At 44.0% G+C, this 24,114-nt stretch overlaps 1 protein-coding gene across 1 annotated transcript in view; it reads left to right on the top strand.

Annotated features, from left to right (window-relative positions):
• Positions 1–742: 742 nt before the first annotated feature.
• LOC146785617 (arylacetamide deacetylase-like) overlaps positions 743–24,114 on the top strand; it is a 320,075-nt gene continuing 296,703 nt past the window's right edge. Inside the window, exon 1 of the mRNA XM_085634880.1 lies at positions 743–940. Coding sequence (XP_085491006.1) covers positions 803–940 — 138 coding nt within the window. The 5' untranslated portion in view covers positions 743–802. The remainder of the gene's footprint in view (positions 941–24,114) is intronic.

Raw genomic sequence — 24,114 nt, 5'->3', positions numbered from 1 at the left:
AAGGAATGGACATGGAGGAAGGGTATTAATGAGTCATTAATGTACTCACCCTGTTATCTGTCCATGCGTTAATTCAACAATTATCCATGCACTCACTCACTCTTGAACCTCACTCACTAATTATTGATGCAGTTACTCATTTATCCATACAATCATTCCATCCAATAGTTTCCACATTCTCACATTAAACTAATCATCCATTTACATATCTTCACCCACAAACTCGTCATTTATTGAAGAACATTCATCCATGCACTCAATCATCCATCCATTTTTTAAACATGTTTACACTTACCCACTCATGCATCAGCCTACCCATGCATAGAAACTCACTAATCAGTGGAGAACACTCACTTATAAACATCACCAGAACTATTGACTTTGCCAAATAGCGTCCATGAGTAGATTAGTGATGTGTAGGAAAACATTTTATAAAGACATGATATTTTCTGATCCTTAAATGGGTACATTATAAATGAGGATACTTCCTCATGCTTCACACTGTTTACTAGTAACATGAATATTTTACCTTACAATACACTGTGCCAGGTTTTATCATGCCCCAATCAAGTTAGAGACGTGGGTTGGCAGTGTGCTCATGAAACACACCCTTCAATAGAAACCATTCCATGGTTAACTTGGGCAGCTTGTGATTTGGCAAACTCTGCAAGTTGAAAAGCTCGGAGGAAAGGCGTGTACAAGGTTCAGCATAATATATTGACATTAACCTTTTAACTCCTGTGAGACGACTCGAGTTAGGAGCCGTGAAAGGAGCTGAACTGAACCGAGTGAAGAATCTAAAATGGCATCGAAATTATTTTATTTTGCAGTTGCGTCTGCTCTTGTGGGATATTATTTTTATATACCTCTTCCAGAGAACGTCGAGGAGAGATGGAAAGTCATGTTGATAGATTCGACTGTAAGAACAATCATGAATTTGGTAAGTTCCCAATCGTCCTTTTTGAGACCTTGATAGTTAACTGTAACCTTAACATAGACCTTGCAAAGTAATCTAAATGGAACGTGATTTCAATGACAGGCAAGTGGACATTTTAAAGGGGACTGACTGTTTGCTGATTTTTTAAGGAATCTAAAAATATACTTTCGATACTTTTCCTAGCAGTAAATAAAGTGGCATTTGTGGAGGAGCTGTTTTTGAACTGTGATACATGAAAAAATCCTCGAGTGACTTTACTCCGTTTCCATGGCGCAGGTCATTTTGCTCTTTTAAATTAATGATTATAAACAGATTAATTGAGTATTCAATACTGCAAACACAGGTCAATTGTAGTTAAAACAACGCACCAAGCTGGACACACTCATGTAGGTACACTTAAAGCGCTGTATGTATTCGCAAGGATGTTTTTTTTGGCACTGTTTGCACATCAGGTTCTACCTAAATAATGATTAAAAAAAAATCGTGACCATAATACTGTAGTGAAAATATTGTGACCAGAAAATATCGTTCACAAAGAATAAGGTAATATTATTATTCGTTTAAAACAGTGTTTACTACATTAGCTTTTTTATTGTTTTGTCTTAAAGTGTTATGTTGTTATTCTATTATTTCTACCAAGACATTTAAAAAATGTTTAAATATTATTATAGTATTGTATAATTCATAATTAATATTGTAGGGTTTATTGCATGATTGAGTGTTTATTAATGAAATGTTAGTTAATTTTAATCGAATTATTTCATGTTTTTGTTTTCAAGTTCAATAAAGTTGGACATTGTTTATTTAATTTAAATTTGAGGGATTGGGGTTTTATTAGGAATTCGAGGGATAGTTTCATGCTTTCATTATATCATTAACAATGTACAATGATGACTTATTATTTTGTATTATTATTTATTAGTTTGCATATTTAATAAAGTGTGAATTACTGAATACATTTTAGCTTCAGGTTCAGGAATGTATTGGGTGATTGGGTATGTAGTACCTAAATAGAATAAATGTACAAATTGACAATAATTTATTAATGCATTATTGATTCGATTCTTTATTTGGAAATAATTTGGATATCTAATCATATTTCATTGATACTATAATTTTATATATAATTTTGGGTCTGTATTGTGTTTTCAAGTATGTATTAGCTATCATTACTTGTATAATATATTACATTATTTATACTTGACATTGTTTGTTATTTTTTACGACTTAATAATTTATGTTTTATTTTAATTTTTTTGCCATTCTAAGTTTATTGATGGAATTCATGGGCTGTATGTTCTTTAAATATAGTTAACTAATAATCAAAGAAAAATGTAAATATTTTTATCCTAAAAGATTTTTTTGTGTTTACTTTAAATTTATACGCTTTGGTATGCTCTTTATTTTACTTTTTTTATTTAATACATGTGCATTTTTGAAATATTTGTTGAATTTGTAAAGTTATTTAAGTATTTTGTTTAAATGTTTAATATATTTAAGGTTTTAATTTTTTGTATTTACATATATGCAATAATGTTTTTTCTTATTTATATAATTTGGGTGTGTTGCATCTGAGAACCCCAATGCATGAATTTGTCCACTGGTTGTTGGCAAGGGCATAGAACAGAAATCTAACTCCCTCAATAAGAACATGCCACAATATTTTTTATACTTGAGTTAGAATATGACATCTTTTCTACCTCCTCCCGTTGTATGTACTTTCCTCAATGTTTGTGGGACTGAAGTTAAAATATGAAATCTACCTCTGCCAAAATGTATGCACTGCCCCCATTGTTTCTTAGAAAGAACTTAGGGCATCCTTACGATGCCGGTGGTACCACCACCAACAGGCTGTCGGTGGTGGTTCCATCGACAGTCTTGCATTACGATGCAAGCGGTCAGATCTGTAACTGCCGGGGGGAGAGACCGCCACCTCATGCAGGATCTACTGATCCCGACAGGGCAGCGGTTAGAATCGTGATCCTGAATGGAGGCAGTGCCTGCTCAGGCACCTTGGTCAAAATCACAATGTCCCTTTCTGACTGCCTGTTCATGGCAATCCCAATGCTAGGAAAAGGTAGCCAGGCAGGGACTTTGGGCTCCCCAAGCAGAGGTACTATCACCTGTGGGCCACTGTAAGGCCCACATTCATGCACCTTGTGCCAGGCACCACAAAGTTCTCAATAACACTGTGACTTGTGCTGCAGACATTTTCCAAATCATGCCCATCACCCAATATTTGTTAGACTGTAGTTAGGGTCATAAATATGATCCCTCCAAAGTGTGCACTTTCACCAATGTTTTGTAAACAGGAATTTAAAAAGTAAATCTGCCCCCTCCATGAATGCACACTTCCCAACTTTTCCTAGAGTGGAGCAAGAATATTAATTCTATTCCCACCACCATGAACGCACTTTTTCCAAAGTTTGTTAGACTGTGTTTTAAATATTTCATCTGACCCAGATAAGCAAAATATCATCAAAGAACCAGCCCTGAAAAAACATGAGGAGTCAATTTTTTGGCTTCCGATGCCCATACTTGCACCCTCTCATGCAACCCCCATGCCTGGACCTCAGCAGCGAAAAACTTGACTCCTTCTGTGTTTTTTTGGGGCCGGTTCATTGATTTTATTTTGCTTATCTGGACCGGTTCAGTGACTGAATGGGAGGAATGTTTTTATTTTCTTAATGAGAGTCTATATAACATGAAATTTACTATGACACAGAGCAAAAAGTCTATCATGTTTTTGGATGTGCAATTGTTTGCTAAAGAAGAGAGAATTTGCAGCAAATTATTCCATAAGGCCACTGCCACAAATAGCATTTTGCAATCAGAGAGTGCACACCCCAGGCATGTGATTGATGGTATACCATATGGAGAAATTGTGAGAATAAGAAGGAATTGTAGTGAGTAAAGTGACTTCAGGAAGGGATTGGAGGGTTTGAAAACAAGACTATAATGGAGAGGTTACAAAGAAAAGGTCTTGGAGCATGCTGAAAAGTAGGATTCTGCAGACCAGTCGAGACACCACATTAAACAAAAAGATCAAAAAGGATGAGAATAGAAAATGGGCATTTCTTAGGGGTTCATTCATGATGTTCCTCTGCCCAACTTTTTCGTCAATACTGGCATTCCTAGACACCTTCAAGATATAAATATACCAGCACTTGCCCTGGCAAATTGCGGTTCCCGGAGGGTTTGATCCAACCCAGACTACGCGGTTCATCACAGCAAGTTTGGAAGGAGATTGAGTTCCAGCCTGATGCACTGACCGGACGCTGCCATCCTCCTTGCAGAGAATCCAGCTCCAGTGCTCTCTGACTTACCTTGCTGGGGGTTAGACTATCGAGTATAGAAAAGAGATTCCAACCTCTCTCATTCTAAGGTATGGAGCTGACTGGAACTTAGAGAAACCTTTGGCGACTCTTGGCTAAACTAAAATATAGCTAGCTATACTTTAGAAATGGCACCTACTTCAAACCTCATACTGCACTTAGGTTAGGTACACTGGGGTAGAACAATTTAGAAGCATCAGATGAGTATCACATTTTAGCTTATGGTATTTATGTATGTATTTTGATTAATATATGTAATAGCTACAAACCATGCTATTGCAGTATTATTTTTATCTTACTGCTAACCTCGTACATGTTGTACTTCGCAGTCTGTCTTACGATTGAAGCAATTCATATCTCTTGCATGAGAAATAAGACTGTTCAATAAACCCTTTTATTGAAACGCCCGTCTCTCTATTTCTATGCAACTCTGTAGAAACGAAGCATGCACGATTGACTGAGTGAAACTGTTTTCTATTGTTTCCATGATTCTGAGACTGTTCCGATTCTAAAGGGAAACAATGTTGTCATGTTATGCGGTTGTGAGAGACTAATCCCTTCTTGTATATTCGAGAAGGTTCTAGTGACCTCTGAGTTAGCTGGCACACACAAGTAATTAAGTTTAATATACTCGATAGAGACATACTGACCTTAGTCCTATGTCAAATCTATAGTGTATGTTATTCCAATGTGCAGAGCCTATCAGGGATATAGGAACTACACTACACTGGGTGTGAGGTAGGACCTATGCAAGACATATAATTGGATGAGATGAAATCGTGCATTTTGAGAGCTTTTCCAAGCCCTCTCTACAATCACCTCACAAGGTTTTTCTTCAATGGGTTCCACAAAATCTGCCTCCCACTTGAGCCGCAACACCATCAAAGATTGGCGCACGTCCCGGGTAATCCGCCTATAAAGATAAGTTACCGCTTTGAAAGTTCCCGCTGCCATCACTATGTATTGACAAGCGAGAGATGTGACAGGCTCCAACAATCCCCCTTGCCAGTGCTTTCTGATAGCTGCTGTCAGGGCCGCATGCAAGAGAAAGTCCCCTTGCGGAAGATCATGATGCTCTCGGAGGCCATTAAAAGGAAGAAGGTTGCCATCCTCGTATAGGTCACCTACTGCGGTGACTCCCGCCTCTTCCCAGGCCAGCAACTGGCTCCAATCACCCCCATGAGGCAGCACCTCACACATCCTCAGCGGGATCTCAGGCGCATAAGGTATCTTGACACGTGTCCTCCTGGCCATGCGTGCCCAGCACTGCCACTGCACGTAAATCTGGTGCAGCTATTCATCCTGCAATGGTACTCATAGCAGAACAGAGGACAAGAGATGCCAACACGGATCTGACCCCCCCAGGTCCTCTGGGTGCCTGATATGGCCCGCCACCCATTTTGTAAACCATTGGAGCTGCACGGCATGATAATAGGCCTCTAGGTCCGGCACCGCAAGGCCTCCCTCTGCCCTGGGCCGTTGCATAGTAGTCAGGGCAACCCTCCGTCTTCCAGCTCCGCATAAAAATCTTGTAATCAAAGTATTGAGCTGGGCAAAGAGCTTACCCGGGATCCAAATGAGGAGCGTCCCATAGTAATAAAGGAATCTGGACAGGATGACCATCTTCTCCAAAGCAACCCTACCTGCAACGGATAGAGGAAGAGTCCCCCAAAAATCAAAGCAAGTTCTTGCTCTCCACACCGCTCGCCCCACATTGCCCTCCAAAAGGTCATCAAGAGCATGGTAAATCTGGGTCCCCAAGTAAGGTAGACAATGGGATTCCCACAGGACGCCCCCCTGCACTCTGTTGGTCTATCCCGTACGACCTGGTGGGGAACAAACACTACTTGGTCCAGTTCACCTGGAGTCCCGCTACCCTCTCCAAGGTCTCCAACAAGTTCTTCGCTCCCCAAAGGGCGTCCCCAGAGTCCGGTAAGAACATGAGGAGGTCATCCGCATACAGCACTATATGCTGCATTTGTCCCTCCACCAAGAGCTCAGAGTAGTACTGCCCTGTCCTGGCGTGTGCAGCCATGGGTTCCATCGCCAGAGCAAACAATAGAGGGGACAACGGGCACCCCTGCCTCATCACCCGGGCTACTTGACAGGCAGCAGAAATCAAGCCCCCTGTTCTGACCCTGGCAGTAGAAGCACTGTACAGCAGCGCCATCCACCGTATGAAGTGCTCCCCTAGGCCAAATGCCCGCAAAACATTAAAAAGGTAGGGCCACTCCAGATTATCGAATGCCTTTTCAATATCGACCGTGAAAATGCAGGCCTCTTCCTTGTCATAGGTGTCGGACCCCATAATGCGCATGAGTCTGCGAACATTCATCACAGTATTTTGAGATGGTATAAATCTGGCTTGATCCTTCTGGATCAGCTTTGTCATATGGGGCACCAAACGACTGGCCAATATTCGGCTTAAGATCTTAAAGTCCAGGTTGAGCATCGTGAGGGGCCTGTACGAGGACTGATCCCAAGCAGGTTTGCCTGGCTTGAGAAGGGGGACTATGAGGGCTTCACGTGTGGAGGCAGGGAGGGCACCCTCAAGTCGCGCTCTATTATAGAGTGCCACCAAGCAAGGTACCAGAGCATCGGCGTAGGCCGCGTAAAATTCCACTGGAAGCACATCAGTACCCGGTGTTTTCGTTCTGGCCATGTGTTTTATGGCACTGTGCACCTCGCCCGCTTCAATGTCCCCACCTAGAGCTTCGGCCCCCTCAGCTTCAATTTGTGCTAGTTCCGCACTTAGCAGAAACCCCTCATCACTAGGGAGCCCAGGGCCCAGCCTACTCCGATATAACTCGGTACAATACTGTAAGAAATGATCGTTAATACCTCGTTGGGTGTAAAAACACCTCGTCTCCATGGCCTCTCAATTCCAGTATCACCGTTTCTCTACGCGCCGGATTAGGCAGCCACAGGAGCAATGCGCCAGCCTTATCGCGCTCCGCGTGTGCCTTATCCGTGTAGGCCTTATAGTCGAAACAGCGCAATCTCTCGAGTTGAATCACTAGTTCTTCCCGAACCTCAAGTAACACATCCTGCCTGTCCGGGCGTTCCGGATGCTCCTTCTCTGAGTTGCGTACCGTCTGTTCCGCCTTCAGTACGTCTTGCAGCAACACTCTGCCCACTCTTACCACTCCTATGCAGCGCCCCCTAACTACTGACTTAAAAGCATCCCATTCCACCACCTGAGAAGACGCCGTGTTAGCGTTAACCCTGAAATATGGCCGACCCTATAGTTGCTCAGAACACTGGATCTTCTAAGGTATCAGGCCGGAGTCGCCAAGTGGGAATAGAAGGGCGATCCCGTAGCCAATGAAGTCTTACCAGCAGTGGGTTATGATCGGACGTTGTCCTAGCCAAGTATTCACTATGTACCATCACCCCGTGTACGTCTGGGGAACTGAGGATCGAGTCCAGCCAAACATGCGGGTAATGTAGTAATGAGAAGTAAGAATAGTCCCTGTCAGTTGGGTGATGTGCTCTCCATGTATCAGTCAACCCTCACTGTTGCTGCCAAGCCCGCCGCACTGCAGCCAGTCTGTGAACCGGGGAATCTGGAAAGGGAGGATGGGAGCGATCAAGGGAAACGTCGGTAATGCAATTGAGTCACCCCTCAAAAGCAAGGAACCTGTCAATAAAGGTGCCAACTTCCCAGAGAGATGTGCGAAAAAGGAAGCCTGATCTGTGTTAGGGGCATATATACTCCCTAGTACGATATCCCTTCCATCTAGGTGCCCCGTTACTACAACATATCTACCTTCAGGGTCAATCATCTGCCCAGTACTCTGGAACAGTACCCCTGCCCTAATCCAGATCAATGCACCCCGTGCAAAGGCCGAGTATGTGGTACAGAAGAACAGTCCCCGCCACCTCCGTTGCAAAGCCAATCCCTCTTGTTTAGTTAAGTATGTTTCCTGTAGTAGTGCTATCTGAACCCCTCCCCTTCTAAGGTAAGCATGAATCTTGTGATGATGGCTAATAGTGTGCATTCCTCTAATGTTCCAAGATAGACACTTAATACCTACGGCGGTACCCATGGTGTGGTTATACAAATGCTGCCCTTCCTATCTCCCCTAGTGGCATGCTTGGTCCAAAACTCCCCCTCCCCCCTGCATCCCAACCCCCCCAACTCCCACTCCCCAGGATAGGTTCCCTTAATCTAGTCCCCATCCAAACTGAAATACCCATCAACCGTGCTCAAAGAGGCAGGAAGCAGAAGTCGAGCTGATCCCACTCTGACTGATCACTGCAACCACCTGCACTGCTCTGTCTCGTTCAAGGCAACGATCCGGCAGTGAGAGGGCCCTCGATGGGCTCATAGGTTCAGGGGATCTCCTCTCCGCATTGCTCACTGCTGAACTTCACCTGGATCTCGTCTGACGCATCTCCAGCCACTGCCACGCGTCCTGCGGAGTGGTGAAGAAGCGCGTGCCGGTGTAGTCCACCACTCGTAGTCGCGCCGGCAAGAGCATGGCGAAGGGAATGTGGAGTTGACGCAATTTCCGTTTGAGAGCAACGAAGGAGGCGCGCTGTCACTAAACCTCCCTGGTATATTCCAGAAAAGAGCATCACCTTGGAGTCTTCATTTTGTAGATGCTGTTTTTCCCGGGCTTGCTGCAGGAGATGGTCCCTGTTGCGGTAGTGCAAGAGCCCCGCCACCATCGGCCGCGGGGGTGCACCCGGCTTGGGAGCCATAGCCGGGACCCTGTGGGCTCTCTCAAGGGCAAAAAACAGAGACAGCCCCTCCGGGGCAACCTCCGATCTGAGCCATCCCTCCAAGTATCGAACAGCGTCCGCCCCTTCTGCTCGTTCCGGAACCCCCACTATGCGAAGGTTATTCCTGCGAGAGCGCCCTAAGCTAAACTCTTTCCTCCACTTGCCTCAAGGAGTGCTGCAGGGTGGTAATTTTGTCCAGCACCTCCTCCAATGTCTTCTCGGCCGCCTTTACTCACTCTTTTAGCTTCCTATGGTCATCCTTGAGTAGAGCGAGGTCCACCCCAATGGCATCAATTTTTGTCTCGAGGGCCTCTCTTGACGCAGTGATGGCCTGCATTATGTCTGCCAATGTAGGGCTTCCTGAGACTGCCACACCGGAGCTCCACGTCTCGTCGTCCTCATTGCCAGACTGGTGTCCACCCTCTTCCTCCTGGATGGCTGCGAAACCGTTTTTGTTGGATACGCTCCCCATCACAACTGTCCACTAGATGCCGCGTAGCTGGCGCGACCCTGCTCAGCAGACAGTTTAGCACAGAAAGAACGAGCCCCAGCCAAGAACGTGCGGGCCAGACAGTGGCGCCATGCCTTAAGGGCAAGTAGTTCAAGAGGTTCCGGGATCCAGCCTGTGCTCCACCACCGCCACAGCAACCAGGACGGCCTGCACTCCCACCAAATTATCACGCTCTCCACAGGTTGCGCCGCAAGAAGAAAGTGCCACTCAGTCAGGGCAACTCAGGGGGGAGTCAGGGTGATGTCCCAATCCCATGTAGTGCAGGGCACTGCTCATCAAGGCCCTCCAGCCCGCCGATACCGCCGCGGCTCACCCCCAATGCAGCAGTAAGTCTTGGAAGTCCAGCTGCCCACACACAGCCCCCAGTGACACAGGTGAGTTTCAGGGCCCATCTGCTATGCGAGCGCTGCTCCGCAAGAGCTCCACATACCTTCAAGTTCTCAGCATGGGCCGGGTGCAGCCACAAGGGCACTTAGTCCAGGTGCTCTAGGAGCGTATCCAAGCTCCATCTTTGCCACAGCAACCAGGACAGGCAGCACTCTCATACAGTCACCGCGCTCACCACAGGCCACACCGCAAGGAAGAAGCTCTGTCCAAGCAGGCCAACTCAGGAGACAGGGCGACATCCCGGCCGTAAGCAGGTCAGGATACACCACAACAGGGCCCTTCAGCCCAACGACACTGCCGCAGCTCGCCCCTAATGCAGTAGTGAGGCTAGTATGTCCAGCTGCCCACAACAGCCCCCAGTGTCCCGGGCGTGTTTCAGGGGCTGCCTGTCATGTAAGCACCACCCCGCAGGAGTTCTACACACTTTCGGGTTACCAGCATTTGTTGTGCATCAGCGCTGGTACCGGGCCCACTCCACTGCCTGCATGGACTCAGCGGTCTCCAACCGCGGTCCTCCTCAGAATGCCCCTTCGCTCCGTCTCGGGTCCGCCATCTTCGGGTCGCAATGCATCGCCAGGACTCAGCGCTCTGGTTCCTCTGCGCACTGTCCCCACGCCGGATCGCCCGCAAACCTCTGTGTCGATGGCAACACTGGGATACTCCACTGCCCCTCAGGTGTAGTCCTCAACTCTCAGGATTCTGCAATCCACAGCGGTCTCTCCGTCAGGCCACAGCCACCATTTTAGGTCGCCGGAGCGCATTCAGGGCAAAGAGTCGTTCCCCGCTCCACACTCCAGCCACGTATGTCGCCGAGGGACCTCCTACTGGGGCACCAGACATTCCCACACAGGATGAGCGGTCAGGGGCCCCCTCGGCACTTCAGGATCAATTGTAACAGAGGGAGGCCACGGAGGAGCTCCGAGGTCTGCTTCTGCTTACATCAGCGTCAAGCCACGCCCCCTCTACAAGAAACAGGCTTGCCACTGAATCAGTGGCGGTCATTGGAGAAGTATAATATATAACGGGGCTTCTATATGTTGGGGATGAGCTATCAATGTAAAACAATAAGAATAGAAGTTTTCAATAAATGGATGAGGTTGGGGTTGGTGTTATAATTTAATAAAATAACGGAGGATAATGCAAAAGGAACAATGAGATAGCCATTTGAAGATGGCGGCCATTTATGAGTATTTTAAGATATCCCTTCCAAGATGGCGTCTATACTAGAATATATCGGGGGTGGAAACTCTGGCGTTTACAAATTGCAGTAAGTGTGTGAAACGCCAAGGACGGGGCTGAATTTAACACAGGATTTGGGAAAAGAAAGGGAGCAAATGAGGTGAGTTTGAATATACTGATATCTGATTGCAGCGATTCACCATGCTAGGAACCCATACAAGATGGCCACCATTGCATAATACAGTGGAAGCCCGGACTCTGATGTGACACAGCTGAAATTGGTCACTGTGATTGGATGGGTATTTGTAAGGCAGGACAAAGGTAGCCACTGATAGATTATTCAGAGGAGAATAAGAAATGCTTGCTGCAAGGCTGTTCTAAATGCAAAAGATCACATGGAATTACTGGGGACCCCCCAAAGTGAAGGATGGAGACCTAATGATTTGTAAAGGGATGGAGGAACTATGTTGGTTGAGGCTGATACAAGGCATGGTATCATTGGAGAAATGTTACAAGATAGGAGACTTGAGGATTGTGGCAAAAAATGTTAATGCGATTTAGATGGGTGACAGGGGAATGATGGAATATGTAAAAGTAGATTCCCCCAGGTTATTGGAACCAAGAATTTATAATAAATAATAAATAATAATTAATAAAACATATACTGAAAAGGGCAAGTGAGAAAGCTGCAGATGAGAGAGTGAGAGGAGAAAATATATGGAAATAGGTATACACTCTTGTGAAGACCAGATATGTAAGGGTGGTATGCAAAATAGAGAGGGAATGAAAAAGGAGCGAATAGGGTGTGGCAATGATCATTGGAAGATCCCCAGACCTTCCAGGAAGCTGCTAAAAAGGGATATAAACAAAGCGATGCTGAGGAAAGAACAATTATATAAGAGAACGATTTGGGAAAGTGGCAGGCATTTAGATGCATGAACCTTATATTTACTGACAACAGACCAAACAAGTAAACTGGAGAATGAAGGTAAAGGAAGAAATAGATGAAGGAAATTGTGAGTAAAATAGTGATCTTCTTGTATGCACATTTGATAGGTACTAGAGGTGTAAGTTCCGGAGTATGCACATGGTAACTGCAATCAATCCTAATTAGTTGGTGTCTTTGGGTTTAAGTAATGGACAGACTTATGTAATTTGGATACGGTGTGTGTATATATTAGTCTTTAAGTGGCCAAACGGCTAAGGCAGTCAACTTCAAATCTGGGAAACTGGGTTCGAGTTTTAGCAATGACGCTCAACATACTGTGATTCTTGGCAAATCACTTCATCTCCCTGTCCCTAACCTAAAAATTAATGTGTCCTTGTGTAAAGCAAGTGGTGCTCATGTAAAGTGCTCTGATACCTGATACCTTCGGGTCAAGTTTGCTCTATATAAAACTCCAACAAAAAAATATGGTTGTATAGAAATTATGACTAACACATTTCTAGAAATTGAAGTGTAAAAAGTATTGATTTTGTGTTTTAAAAAAAATCTTGGCCCTGATGACTGATGAAGTTCATATAAGGGACAAAATGTGTTAGCTGGGTCTGTTGAAAGTTTTGTTGCAAATTGGATACTGAATAAGAAAAATATCTGTATGTGACATAAAGACACCAACATCTGAGAACCAACTGAAAAATGTGAAGAATTGAAAGTAAAGGAATAATTACAGATACAAGTGCTTTGAATTGACAGTTCAATGTGAAGGAGGGAACCAGGTTGCCCTCCTGACAATGAGAAACCGTTTGTTAGAATGTAGTTTGATTAGTAAATATGAACCCCTCACAAGGTATACATTTTCCCTACTTTTTACAGGAATGCAATTAGTATAGTGTGTAGGAGAGTAGGATCTGCACTTATGTTGCTCCCACTTTTTTTCTGATGTATACACTGGTTTATGGCTAAAGTCTGGCTGGGTCCCTGCTAATCAGGGCCCCAATCTCTCTGTTCTCTCTAAACGACTTGGTGTGCATATTAGATGTATTAGTGATTGGATTCTGTGGTACCTTATGAGCCCCTAGTATAAGGTACCTTAGGTACCTAGGGCATAGGTACTTCACAGGCCTACCAGGGACTGCAGCATGTATTATGCCACCCCTGGGAAGCATTCTCAATCTGACACCACAGGCCTGCTACTGCAGCCTGTGTGAGGTAGTGTTAGCACTCCTCACAGAGATATAGGTTTCTATATCTCACCATACACACACATATAAACCTATCAGCCACCCCTATGGCAGGCCCTATCAATCCTGAGGGCAGGGTGCTTGGTTTACAATGTGAGGGGGTGCCTCTGCATGAGCAGGGCCCCTCTGCATCTACCAGAGTCTATTCTTTATGGCTGTTTGTGGATGCGGTTAAACCATATACTCTTAAGTGCATTAAAATGCTAACTTTGGAATGACTGCATCAAAACACGTGTTTGGTGTCAAACAACTTGGAATCATACCCCCACATCAGTCCATGATGTGGGAGCATGATCCCACCCTTCTAGAGGGGACGGCATGTAAAACAACAGAAATCCTATACAGCCCTGGCATCACATAATGGATGCCACCAGCACAGACACTGGGCTGCCCTCCTGCTGCTGACTGAAACTCACAGTGGAGGAAGCCCAACAAAAGGCAGCCTGTCACAGGGAGGTGTCACCACCTTCCAGACAGGATTTAGTGTATTGGAGCTGGGCGGGTGCACACTTAGAGTGCTTTGAAGTCCTGCACTGGGGGAGCAGCAGGCTCCTCTGTGCATATGCCAGCTCAAACCGGTTCAGGGGCTACCTGCCCTGCTCTGGCATGAAACTGGACAAAGGGAAGTGGGTGTAACCACCCCCTACCCTGACCCTCCCAGAGGAGTGGTCGTAGAGCTAGTCCCTCCCCTATCTTCAGTATAAGATAGCAAACTTTGCCATTGCAAATCGGATAACCCTGGACGACGCTCTGCAAAGAAGAATCCTGGCCCTTCAACGTTCCACTACCTTTGGAAGACAGAAGAATCTCCCTTGTAGTCAAGGAGTGACTCCCCTGCTTGGCAGGCACAAAAAACCGTAATCAACGGTCGCACACTTTCCCGCTCCCGCCAAAGTTCGAAGTCCCTGCAGCCCTGGAAGAAGATTTCCTGACTTCTGAATGTCCATTGTGAGTCCCCAGCAGAGCTGTGGCGAGTGGACCCCCCAAGTGACGAGGAACAGCAATACCCAGGGACCGTGCACTATTGTCAAGTGCAACTCCTTCACGATGTTCTACAAACTTGTGCATTGGACCATCTGTGGCCCAAGCTTCCAGCAGGTTTTGCAGCAAAAATCATCAGCCTACCCCGTCCCGAGTGACCGTGGACTCCTGTGAAGCATTTCCTGAAGAGGCATCTTTGCAATCCCTTGCCTGTTGGCTTTTGGGTCTCCCAAAGACTTTCTTATCAACTCAAAGGACTCCCCTGATTGCTCCAGGCCTGCCCTCACTTCTCCTTGGTGGGTGAGTCCTTCCGGCCTTGCTGGTCTGCACCATCGACTTTCTTCACTCCACACAAGACTGCAGTTGCCAAGGCTTGTTGGCTCCAATCTGGTTGCCGACACTGCAGTCAGCTGCAGACATTGTGGGACACTCAGAATCCAGCTGCTGGTCATCATCGATCTCTCCTGGACCTCGTGAGCGAAGAGTCAAAACACCATTGATGACCTGAAATCACCCGATATCTGTGGTCATCCATCTTCCTGGCCACCAGTCACTGGCAAGTGACTTTGAACACTGTCCCTTCAATTTTCAGGTCACCTCCATCTTGAATCCACCCTTGGATTCCACCGGACACTTTTTCAGTCGACGCAAGCAGCAAGTCTTCTTTGGTCTCAATAGAAAACAGCGACGCGACACAACACCAAAAGTCACCTATGCACCCGGCTTCCCTGGGTGAGGTAACTCGTGCACTCCGGTGCCCTAGTGTGTGTTGCCCCTCGAATTACTTACCTTGTAAGTGGCTTGCTTGTAGTCTTCCTCGAAGTACCCTAAAACTTTAAAAATCAAACCGCGACTTGCACCATTATAATAAATAGGGAACCCGCGGCTGTGTTCATACACTGCACGCATCTCCCGTGGGCCTGTTACTTACCTGCTAACACTGCAGTAGTGAAGCCCCAGCGATTCCCCAGGCCCTAGGCCTTGTCATTTTGCAAGTCGACATTCTTATACCATTTTTTTAGTATATGGACTGGTACGCCCCTAGGGCTCCAGCCATATTTGTGCTTAACTTAATGAGAAACGTTGAATTTTGAATGTGTATCTGGCTTTTAATCTCATAAAGAGATTAGTAGAGTGTGCCTAGTAATAAATACATATATATTTGATATATATACCTGTGTGGTGTCCTTTCATTTGGTAATTCAAGAGATTATAAGGTAAAACACGCTGCTTTACATTCCTCTGAGACTTAGCCTGAAGGCTGCTCTCCACAGCTACCACTAGGATAGCTTTCTTTAAAAGGTTGTCTTAAACCTATCTACCATAAGAGTCGAATCGGACTGGTGCAAGGTGGCCACTATAACTAGTGACCAGCATATGCCAGGCCAACTTCTCACATAGTGTATTTGAATTCTTTTTATTTGTTAATTTTGGAGTTAGGTTACTAATTGTTACTCTAATCCAAAAGCTATTTTTTATATTTTGAGTATATCAAATGTAGAATTATATATTTCAAAATATTTAATATTTAATTTCTTCAAATTAATTATCTAGCGTGTGATTTTTAAATTATTTAATATGACTATTTATTATTCATTATACCATATTATAGCTAAATATTATTTTTTAAAACACATCTATAATGTTTATCACTTTATAAAAGGATTGATGTAGCAAACTATTGCTTCTAAGTCATCATTATTCTCCCTGGGAGGTTGTTGCACAGGTGTGGAGAGGGGCCTGTGCCCACACATAAAGCAACAATGCTACCACTTATTTTACTGTTCCTACAAATTGAGTAGAACTGTGTATTAGATCAACAAAACTACATCATACAGAGAATCAGTCTTCCAATATCACTTTTTAATATTGGTTCACATAGCTCACAGTACCTCATCTAAACTCCTAATCCTCCACAGTTATAGATGCTGTCAGCAGCCTCGAACATGACCTCTTCTATTCGTGGCAATGGATCTAACCCTTTCGTTTGATACTTTTGCATGCCCAAGGTGATACAAAGGAAAGACACAATGACACATTGTCAAATGTTTATTGAAAATATCTAAACCTTGTAAGTAAAACAGTAACTTTGTTTATTAGACAGATGAGACACATCATTGTTTTAAGCATTACTAGAATTTTGAAAAACTCAAACAATTCAACCATGTCGATAAATCGTAATGTTACTCCCATCAATCACTAATACCCCTACTCTAGAGAGAGCATTGCAGGAGTGCCCTTCCACCAGAGAAGTGCCTCTCACTAAATTCAAAATGGACGCTGTTAAAATAATAAAACAGAAGCCTTATAGCATTCTGCTTAGTGACACAGAATAACATCTGTACTTAATCTGGGGAAAAAGAGTTGTCTCCTATGATCTCATAATTAAGAAATGACATCGCCTTCTAGTATGTGTGTCCCTGGAACTAACAGTGCAGATGACAGAACAATGTCTACCAAAAATAAATGCATATGTGGCACTTTCTTGTATTGGTGATAAGCATGTTAAAACCACCATCTTGGAGGAAAACTAATATGGAGACTAAATATAATCCTGGTAGTACCCTCCCTGTGGTTGGAGGATATGACTATATAGAAAACAGCAGTAGCACTAAATTTGTGTAAAAAGCCCTTCATTCATAAGAACACTTTAACAGCATAAACCAACTCATATCCCATAAAAACTGCCAATAAAAAAACACATAATCTATGTAAGAATGAAACATTTAAAAAAATGCCAACCTGAGAGACTAAGAGGCATCCAAAGAGAAGGATGGCATTTAGGAAACGTCCACAATATCCATGTCCTGAATGTCATTAGGGCCCGATGGGAACCTGCATCCACTGACAATACATCGAAAGAGGCCTGAAAAACAAGATCCAAGTCCAGAAGTGACTCAAGATGGTCATCAACAGCCCATTCAGCAGATACCGAAGGTGACAGTGTGATGAGTGCAGCATTAAAAGAGTGACAAAATGCCAGGAAAACTGAAGTCGAAGATGCATCTGTCACTAGCGAAAGCAGCACATAATAGGCTCCTTGCAGCAAAAGAAGCAGCATCATTTGAAAACACAACCAATGCGACGCACACACAGATTTATATTTGGAGACTGACAATTGCAGGGCACGAGTTGAGCTCACACTCAAATGAGCACCATAGACAGAAAATCACAGGCTGCACTCTATGAAACCAATCAGAACTGCTTCTCCTACATATATGTAACCACTGGAACCCAAAGTTATGAGGATCATGAAATTAGTGGAGTTTACACAAGTACATAAGTGTTTAGATTCAATTTCAAGCATGTCTGTCAATTTCAGAGATTATTAGTATGTTCAGCAGTCAAATGTTTATTTAAAAAATCAGAACATTTCTCTAAAAGAAATTGTGCTGGACTTTTGCCTTCATATCATAAGTCATATCCTAAGAAGAGGACACTAAGGAAGGCAGTTTTAGATTTAGGAACATTAAATGTATTGCCATGGTCAGAGAATTCAAGAATAATACAATCTACTGTGGCAGAGTGTCTGTGAGGTACAGGTCATCAACATAAGACAATGCTTCTGAGTTACATTGACATAAGTCTGGCTGCAAACATACCTGGACTTCTCATATAGCATATAGTCAACAGAACCCTTGATGTACTCCCATTGGTAAGAATGCAGTCAATGTCCGACTTCCAGGAGCTATAGTTCGACAGAAAAAAGCATTTGAAATGTCCAATGTAGTTTTGCATTTTTATGAACTATATTATATGTTAAGCCCATGCTGCATTAATTCTTTACAGCAAAAGTCTCTGTATATTTGTAACTATTTAATTGTCAATGGTCTAAGACTATATAATAAGAGTGATCAGGTTTAAGCACTGTCAATAATGGATTATTCATAGAGAAGACACAAGGCTCAACCACATCTTGATATTCTAACTGTGAGAGAATCTCCCTAACTGTGTGTTTAGTTTCTGATTTTTCTTTTTCCACTGTATAGTTTGATTATTTATTGATGACAGAGTAAAAAGCAAACAAAATGTTACCCTCTGTGTCTTGAAATAAAATTTAATTTTCCATTGAATATATCTATACATAATAATCACACGCTGAATGTAACTGAAGCATTAACTAACTGAATACTGGAACATGTTATCTTCATCAGAGCTGCAGACATGTCACTGCTGCTGGGAACTAATATGCAGTTGGATGGCAGTGTAGTGATTATCAGGAAGCTATTGCAGTAATAAACAGAAACACTTTATTGCAATAAAACACCATGCATGGCTGAATCCCAAATGTAGCATCCACAAGCTTCACCACCCTCCTTGCAACATGGAATACTACATATAGAAAATTCTATCCCAAACATGTCCTTATCAAGTAGTTAACACAAGTAGGTTGCAGCAACCACACTTGCATCCACTTAAACAACTAAATATGGTTTTGTTTCTTTCATATGCAACAAAAACCTAAATATGCATAAATGAATCAGGTTAAAACACAGTCCTTTGAATTGAATTACATCCTGTAATTTCTCAAATTTGGGCTCTGAGGTTCTGGTCTGTCCCATCTAGTACGAGCCCGGAATCTTCATCACCCTCTCACTCTCACAACCCAACCAAACTATTACCACTTCCCACTAATTCCTCATCACTTGTAATCATCATCCACTATATCCTTCCTTACCACACTCATCTTTCCTTGTTCCTTCACTATCACAACGGAATCCCTTCTGATATAAGGTTACTCTCCTCCCATCTCATGACCTATTCGTTTATTTTAGATTTATTTAATTGTTTTCAATACAACAAAACACAGACATGCATTTCACCGACAGGGAATAACATTGCAGTATCCATATTTATCAGCAGTCCAGGTTCCATAAGCCATATGATGATAAAATCAAAGCATAAATGCAAACACAAGCGATAACAGTGGAATTCTTTGAAGGAAGAAATCGGTCAAGTCTCACAAGAGCACAATAGGGCGCCCTTGAGTTGTATTGTCAGCCTGTGGTCTAGTCATGATCGTGGGGCCATGTGACCTCATGGAAACAGACCTGGCATGTAGATGATATTGTCTCCCTGATACCCACCATCTCATACTTATTATGCGTCCCTCCCTGAAGTTGTGGTAACCAATTCCCTCTACGGGATCTAGTATTGGGGATCTAGATGCTAATCCCGCTTAATCCTAAAAATCTGTTTCAGGGTCCCATCTTCTAAACATACATGCAGCAGGAACAGGCCAAGATGCCAGGCACTCAGGTTCGCTGGTGCAAAGTGGAGTGTGGGGCGTATTGTATGCAAATTTCACTACAAGTCAGTTATGCTGGGGGGATTAAATCTGGTCTACCAATTTGTTCAGGGCAGACGGGCATTGTTCTTTGCCTTCACATTTCTGATGAAGATCTGCCAGCACCCCCACCCATTGTTTCATTCTCTCTAGTGCACAAGTCCGTCAGTACCATAGCCTCAGAACGTGTCCATTCCAACAAAAACAGAGAGCCAGCATTGGATGTCCGAAGCCACTGGGTCTTTCTAGGATATTGCTATGTTTCTTTTGACTAGGAAAAATGCAAGGTCAAAGAATCTGTGAATAATGCTTCTCCGTCTTAGCTTTGGATCTAATGCTGAGTAGGGAATGATTCAGGTGTGGGACTTACGAGGTGGTCTGCAACCTTGGAAACTATACTCATGATCTCTGCCCATGTTCTCCATATGACTGAGCATTCCTAGACCACATGATAGAGTCCGCTGTGGGTGTCTTGAATCTAGAGGATTCAGAGGCCGCTGAGGGAAAAATGCTGTATGCATTGTGGTGTGATGTATGCTTGATGTAGATAATGAAATTGGGTAAATCAATATATTGTTTTACGGGGCACTTCCTTGATTAGCTGATGGGCTTGAATCCATTGTGCATCCATCAGCAGTTGCAGTAAGTCTGCAGTACATCTTTTACTGGCTTTGGCGGTCACCCCTGTCTGAACCAAACTGAGTGCAATGTTCAGTGCTGAAACAGCTCATCACATACCACCCAAGTACAAGTCCATGCAGTGTTGGTGACTGAGGAGGTTTGGCGCCCTCTGGCCCCCAGGTGCTATATACCACATGTTGCAACGCATGTTATTTTCAAAATTGCCCTGCTGACACCTGTAAGTGCCCATGATACTCTGCTAGGGCAAGAATAATACACCATTGTCAAAAAAGTCCTCCAAATGATTAAGTATGGCCTACTTCCAGGGCTCTGTGTCAAGTCTAAGGGCACCTCTTGGAGCTCCGATCGTTGCCAGGGTGGACTGAGTGAAGAATATGGCGAATAGGGCCTGTGGTATGGACATATGTTCTCCTGCAGAAGCGAGCTACTACCATCTGATGTGTCATCTCACAATGGTGAATTTTGGTGTCTGACAGCCATGTATATATCTGTGTATCTTCAAGAACCCTACGCATGGTTGCTCCTTCAGGGCTAACGCCTGTACTCAGGTACTGCATCAGATACTGTAGCTGCACTGCGGAAGAACACAATTGATAATTTGGGGCATCAATTTAACTTTCGATTACGGGCCACTGAAGTGCAAAGAGTGCTACCCACCACCTGCCTGCTCCCCAGATCAGTTCCAGCAGAATAACACGCAGTTCCAGGATAAAGCACCTGGGGAGTGATTATGGCAGCGCTGCAAAAAAAAAAAGAAGCCAAGGTAGTATGAGCATTTTGGGTAGTGATAGTTTGAGCAACAACCAGAAGGAGATAGATTTAAGGATCGCACTCAGTGCTCTATCTACATTGTCCTACTTGACATCCTTATCTCCATGGCAGATCTTGACCCCAGATATTTGAATAAATCATAGCAATATGTGAACCTCGTTCCTGGTAACCACCTCTTTCGGGCCCCGGAATCTGAGATAACAGAAACAGCATGATTTGGCCCCATTTACATGGCGGTCCAACATGGCCCAAAACTCCTCCAGCACTTCCATCATGTCCAGTAGTGAGGTAACCACATCCCGTAGTAAGACAAGACCATCATTCGCATACAGTAATGTCATGTTGTGTTCGCCATTGCTAATATTTCCCAAAGGGGCACTTGCAAGTGCATGCAACAGTACAGGGGTTCCATGGCCAGCGCAAAATTGCGTGGAGACAGTGGACAGCCATGTCTGGTGCCTCTCTGTGTGGCTAAGCCAGTCAGGTTACCTGTGGGTATAACTATATAGTTTGCTGTGGAACAAATATGTGCTGTTCTGCATGGGGCATCTCTCCAACAGTGGAGTGTGAGGAATCGCATGTGTCAATCCTATACCTATACACATCCTATCCTCATCTAGGTAATGACTCTGATCTGTACCTTTGAGTCTCCACATATTCAACAAATGATTAAAAGAACAAGAACATACCAAACCCATCCCCTCCTGGGTTAGGTGGGCAACGGGTCCACAAATAAGACTACACTACCATCACAACCAACTTCCAAACAAAAATGAAAGATAGCATAAGGAAAAGTCGGTCCTGTTTAGATACCATGTATGGTCCACTGAGAAAAACGTGGGAACTCTGCCATCCAGGGCAGTGTTTAGCATCCAATTTGTAAGAAAGCACTCAACACACAGGCCTCCCGAGAATTTGGGAAACCCTAAAAAGCAGATGTTATTTCATCTTGCGCGGCCCTCAGCATCTTCAGCCCTTTGCTGGAGGAAGGATATCTCATCTTCCATGCTTTTCAGTTGAGCTTGGAGATATTGTATCATGGGGCGCAAGTAATTCACATAGGATTCCACTTCATCAAATCAGTCCCTCAGCTTCCGGTGGTCTACTCGAAGCTAGTTCACTTCCAGGGAGACCATGCTGATTTTTGCTTCCGGCTTGGTTTCAGTATCTGGGTAGGATGGAGCACCTTTTCAAATTGGGCTGAGTAACAGCACAAGAAAACTTCTAAATGGCTCATCACCCCCACATTGTGATTGGAGGGGGCTAGTGGATCCACAGTCCCACTGGAGTCAGAGGCCAGGCCTTTGGAAAGCTTGGGTTTCACCATCATGGCTTGGAGTAGGAGAGCACTGAAACAGTCCATTAGAAACAGATATGTCTGCCCCTGTCTTCAAGGCCATCTGTGAGGTCCACTTCCAGCAAGCTCCGAGGGGGTCATTGTGGAGTGACCTGTTGCTCGCTGTGCTGTGCCTAAACGTTTCACAGATAAACACCCCTTCATCCCCATGCAGTCTCAGGCACAGCATATTAACAGTGGGGAGGTGAGAAGAACTACAATATCAAGGCACGTCATTAAGTGCTCAGTTGACACCATTAAGGTAGGTCCCCATCAACCCCCCAATCGGTCACCCCCACAGTTCATGGGGGAGCAATTCTGTATCAATTGGAGGCCAGTAGTGAAGGTGATCTGTCAGTGCATACTCCAGAGGAGGTGACCCCTGGGGGGAATCACAGAGAAAATGAATGGGTGAGCATATGTCACTACTGATCTGCACGGGGCAACAAGTTCCAGTTGCTCTGGGGAGGCTGCCGCAAGGAGCTTAGTAATATGGCCACTTTGCACATCGGTAATCCAGCACTGGCCCTAAGACAGCACGTCTGTTCTCTTCGCTGATCCCACAACTCTATTGGCACTCAGCATTAGCCATAGTGCCAGGTTCAAAGCTTCCTGGTTTGCCAGGTGATTTTCATTTGCTGCTGCTGCTTATTACAGTTCAGCACTAGAGGGGCACCACAGCACTTGGTATCCCACAGTAATTCGCCCACCGCAGGGCACAGCAGGCACCAAAGGAGCAGCACACGATACCCCTAGGCGGCACCAGGCAAATGCAGGTGCAAAGAATCTCTGCCTTGTGTTTCTTGTCCCCAGCTGCATTTAGCTGTTAGGCCCCATCAGTGGGGCCTAAATTGGTGAGGCCATGCAGCTGCAGGCAGCGCCTTCACTGCAGGAGGAGATAGTTACAGCACTGTCACAGTCCCAAGCAATCCCTCTGCAAGCGATCGCCCACAGGTCTCATCAATTACTTGGGATTAGGTGCTTGGGTTTCAAGGCACTGCTGGTCACACTGCAGATGGGCCCAATCACCATCCGCTGCATGCCATGCCCATCGTAGTTCACTGACAAAATATCGAAACCTCAATATTGTGGAATATGACTATTGTGTCAAAAATAAAAAAGTACAAAAAATATCTTTATCCTATACTTATGATGTAAATAACTAAAATATGGAAAACAATATCGTTATACACTATTATCAAACAAAAAAATAAAGTTTTTAAGATAAACATAGTTAAACATAGTAAACATTAAATATATTAACATTAAACAGTGATATAATGTAAATTAAAAATACTTAAATAATCTAAAAGTATATATAAATGTTATACTTTTATAAAAACTCATATACTCATATATATACATATATATATATATATTCACTTAAAAAACCATAGGTTTCACACATGTTATAGTTAGGTGGATATTTCACTCGTAAAAAAACAATGAAATTCCCCCGTTATAGATAGTTCAGATAACTATAACTCGCGCGCCCGCAATCCTCTGCTCATGACGTCACATATTATATCACTCATGACATGGTCAGTGGCATCACTCATGACATCACTGATGACATCATCCTTGTGATAGAGTGGCGGTGGCGCGAGTTATAGTTATCTGAACTAACTATAATGGGGGAATTTCATTGTTTTTTTACGAGTGAAGTATCCACCTAACTATAACATGTGTGAAACCTATGGTTTTTTAAGTGAATTTGCAAGGTTTTTTAAATGCTAATTCCTAACTATAATGTGTGTGAAACCTGTGGTTTTTTCAGTGAATTTGTACGTTTTTTTAAATGCTAAGTTATGTATGTATTATTTTTTTTTATATATT

The sequence above is a fragment of the Triturus cristatus genome, chromosome 11 (genome assembly GCF_964204655.1).
Source record: "Triturus cristatus chromosome 11, aTriCri1.1, whole genome shotgun sequence".
Lineage (NCBI taxonomy): Eukaryota > Metazoa > Chordata > Amphibia > Caudata > Salamandridae > Triturus > Triturus cristatus.
The sequence above is the reverse complement of the archived record's forward strand: the minus strand, read 5'-3'. Positions and strand labels throughout refer to the sequence as shown.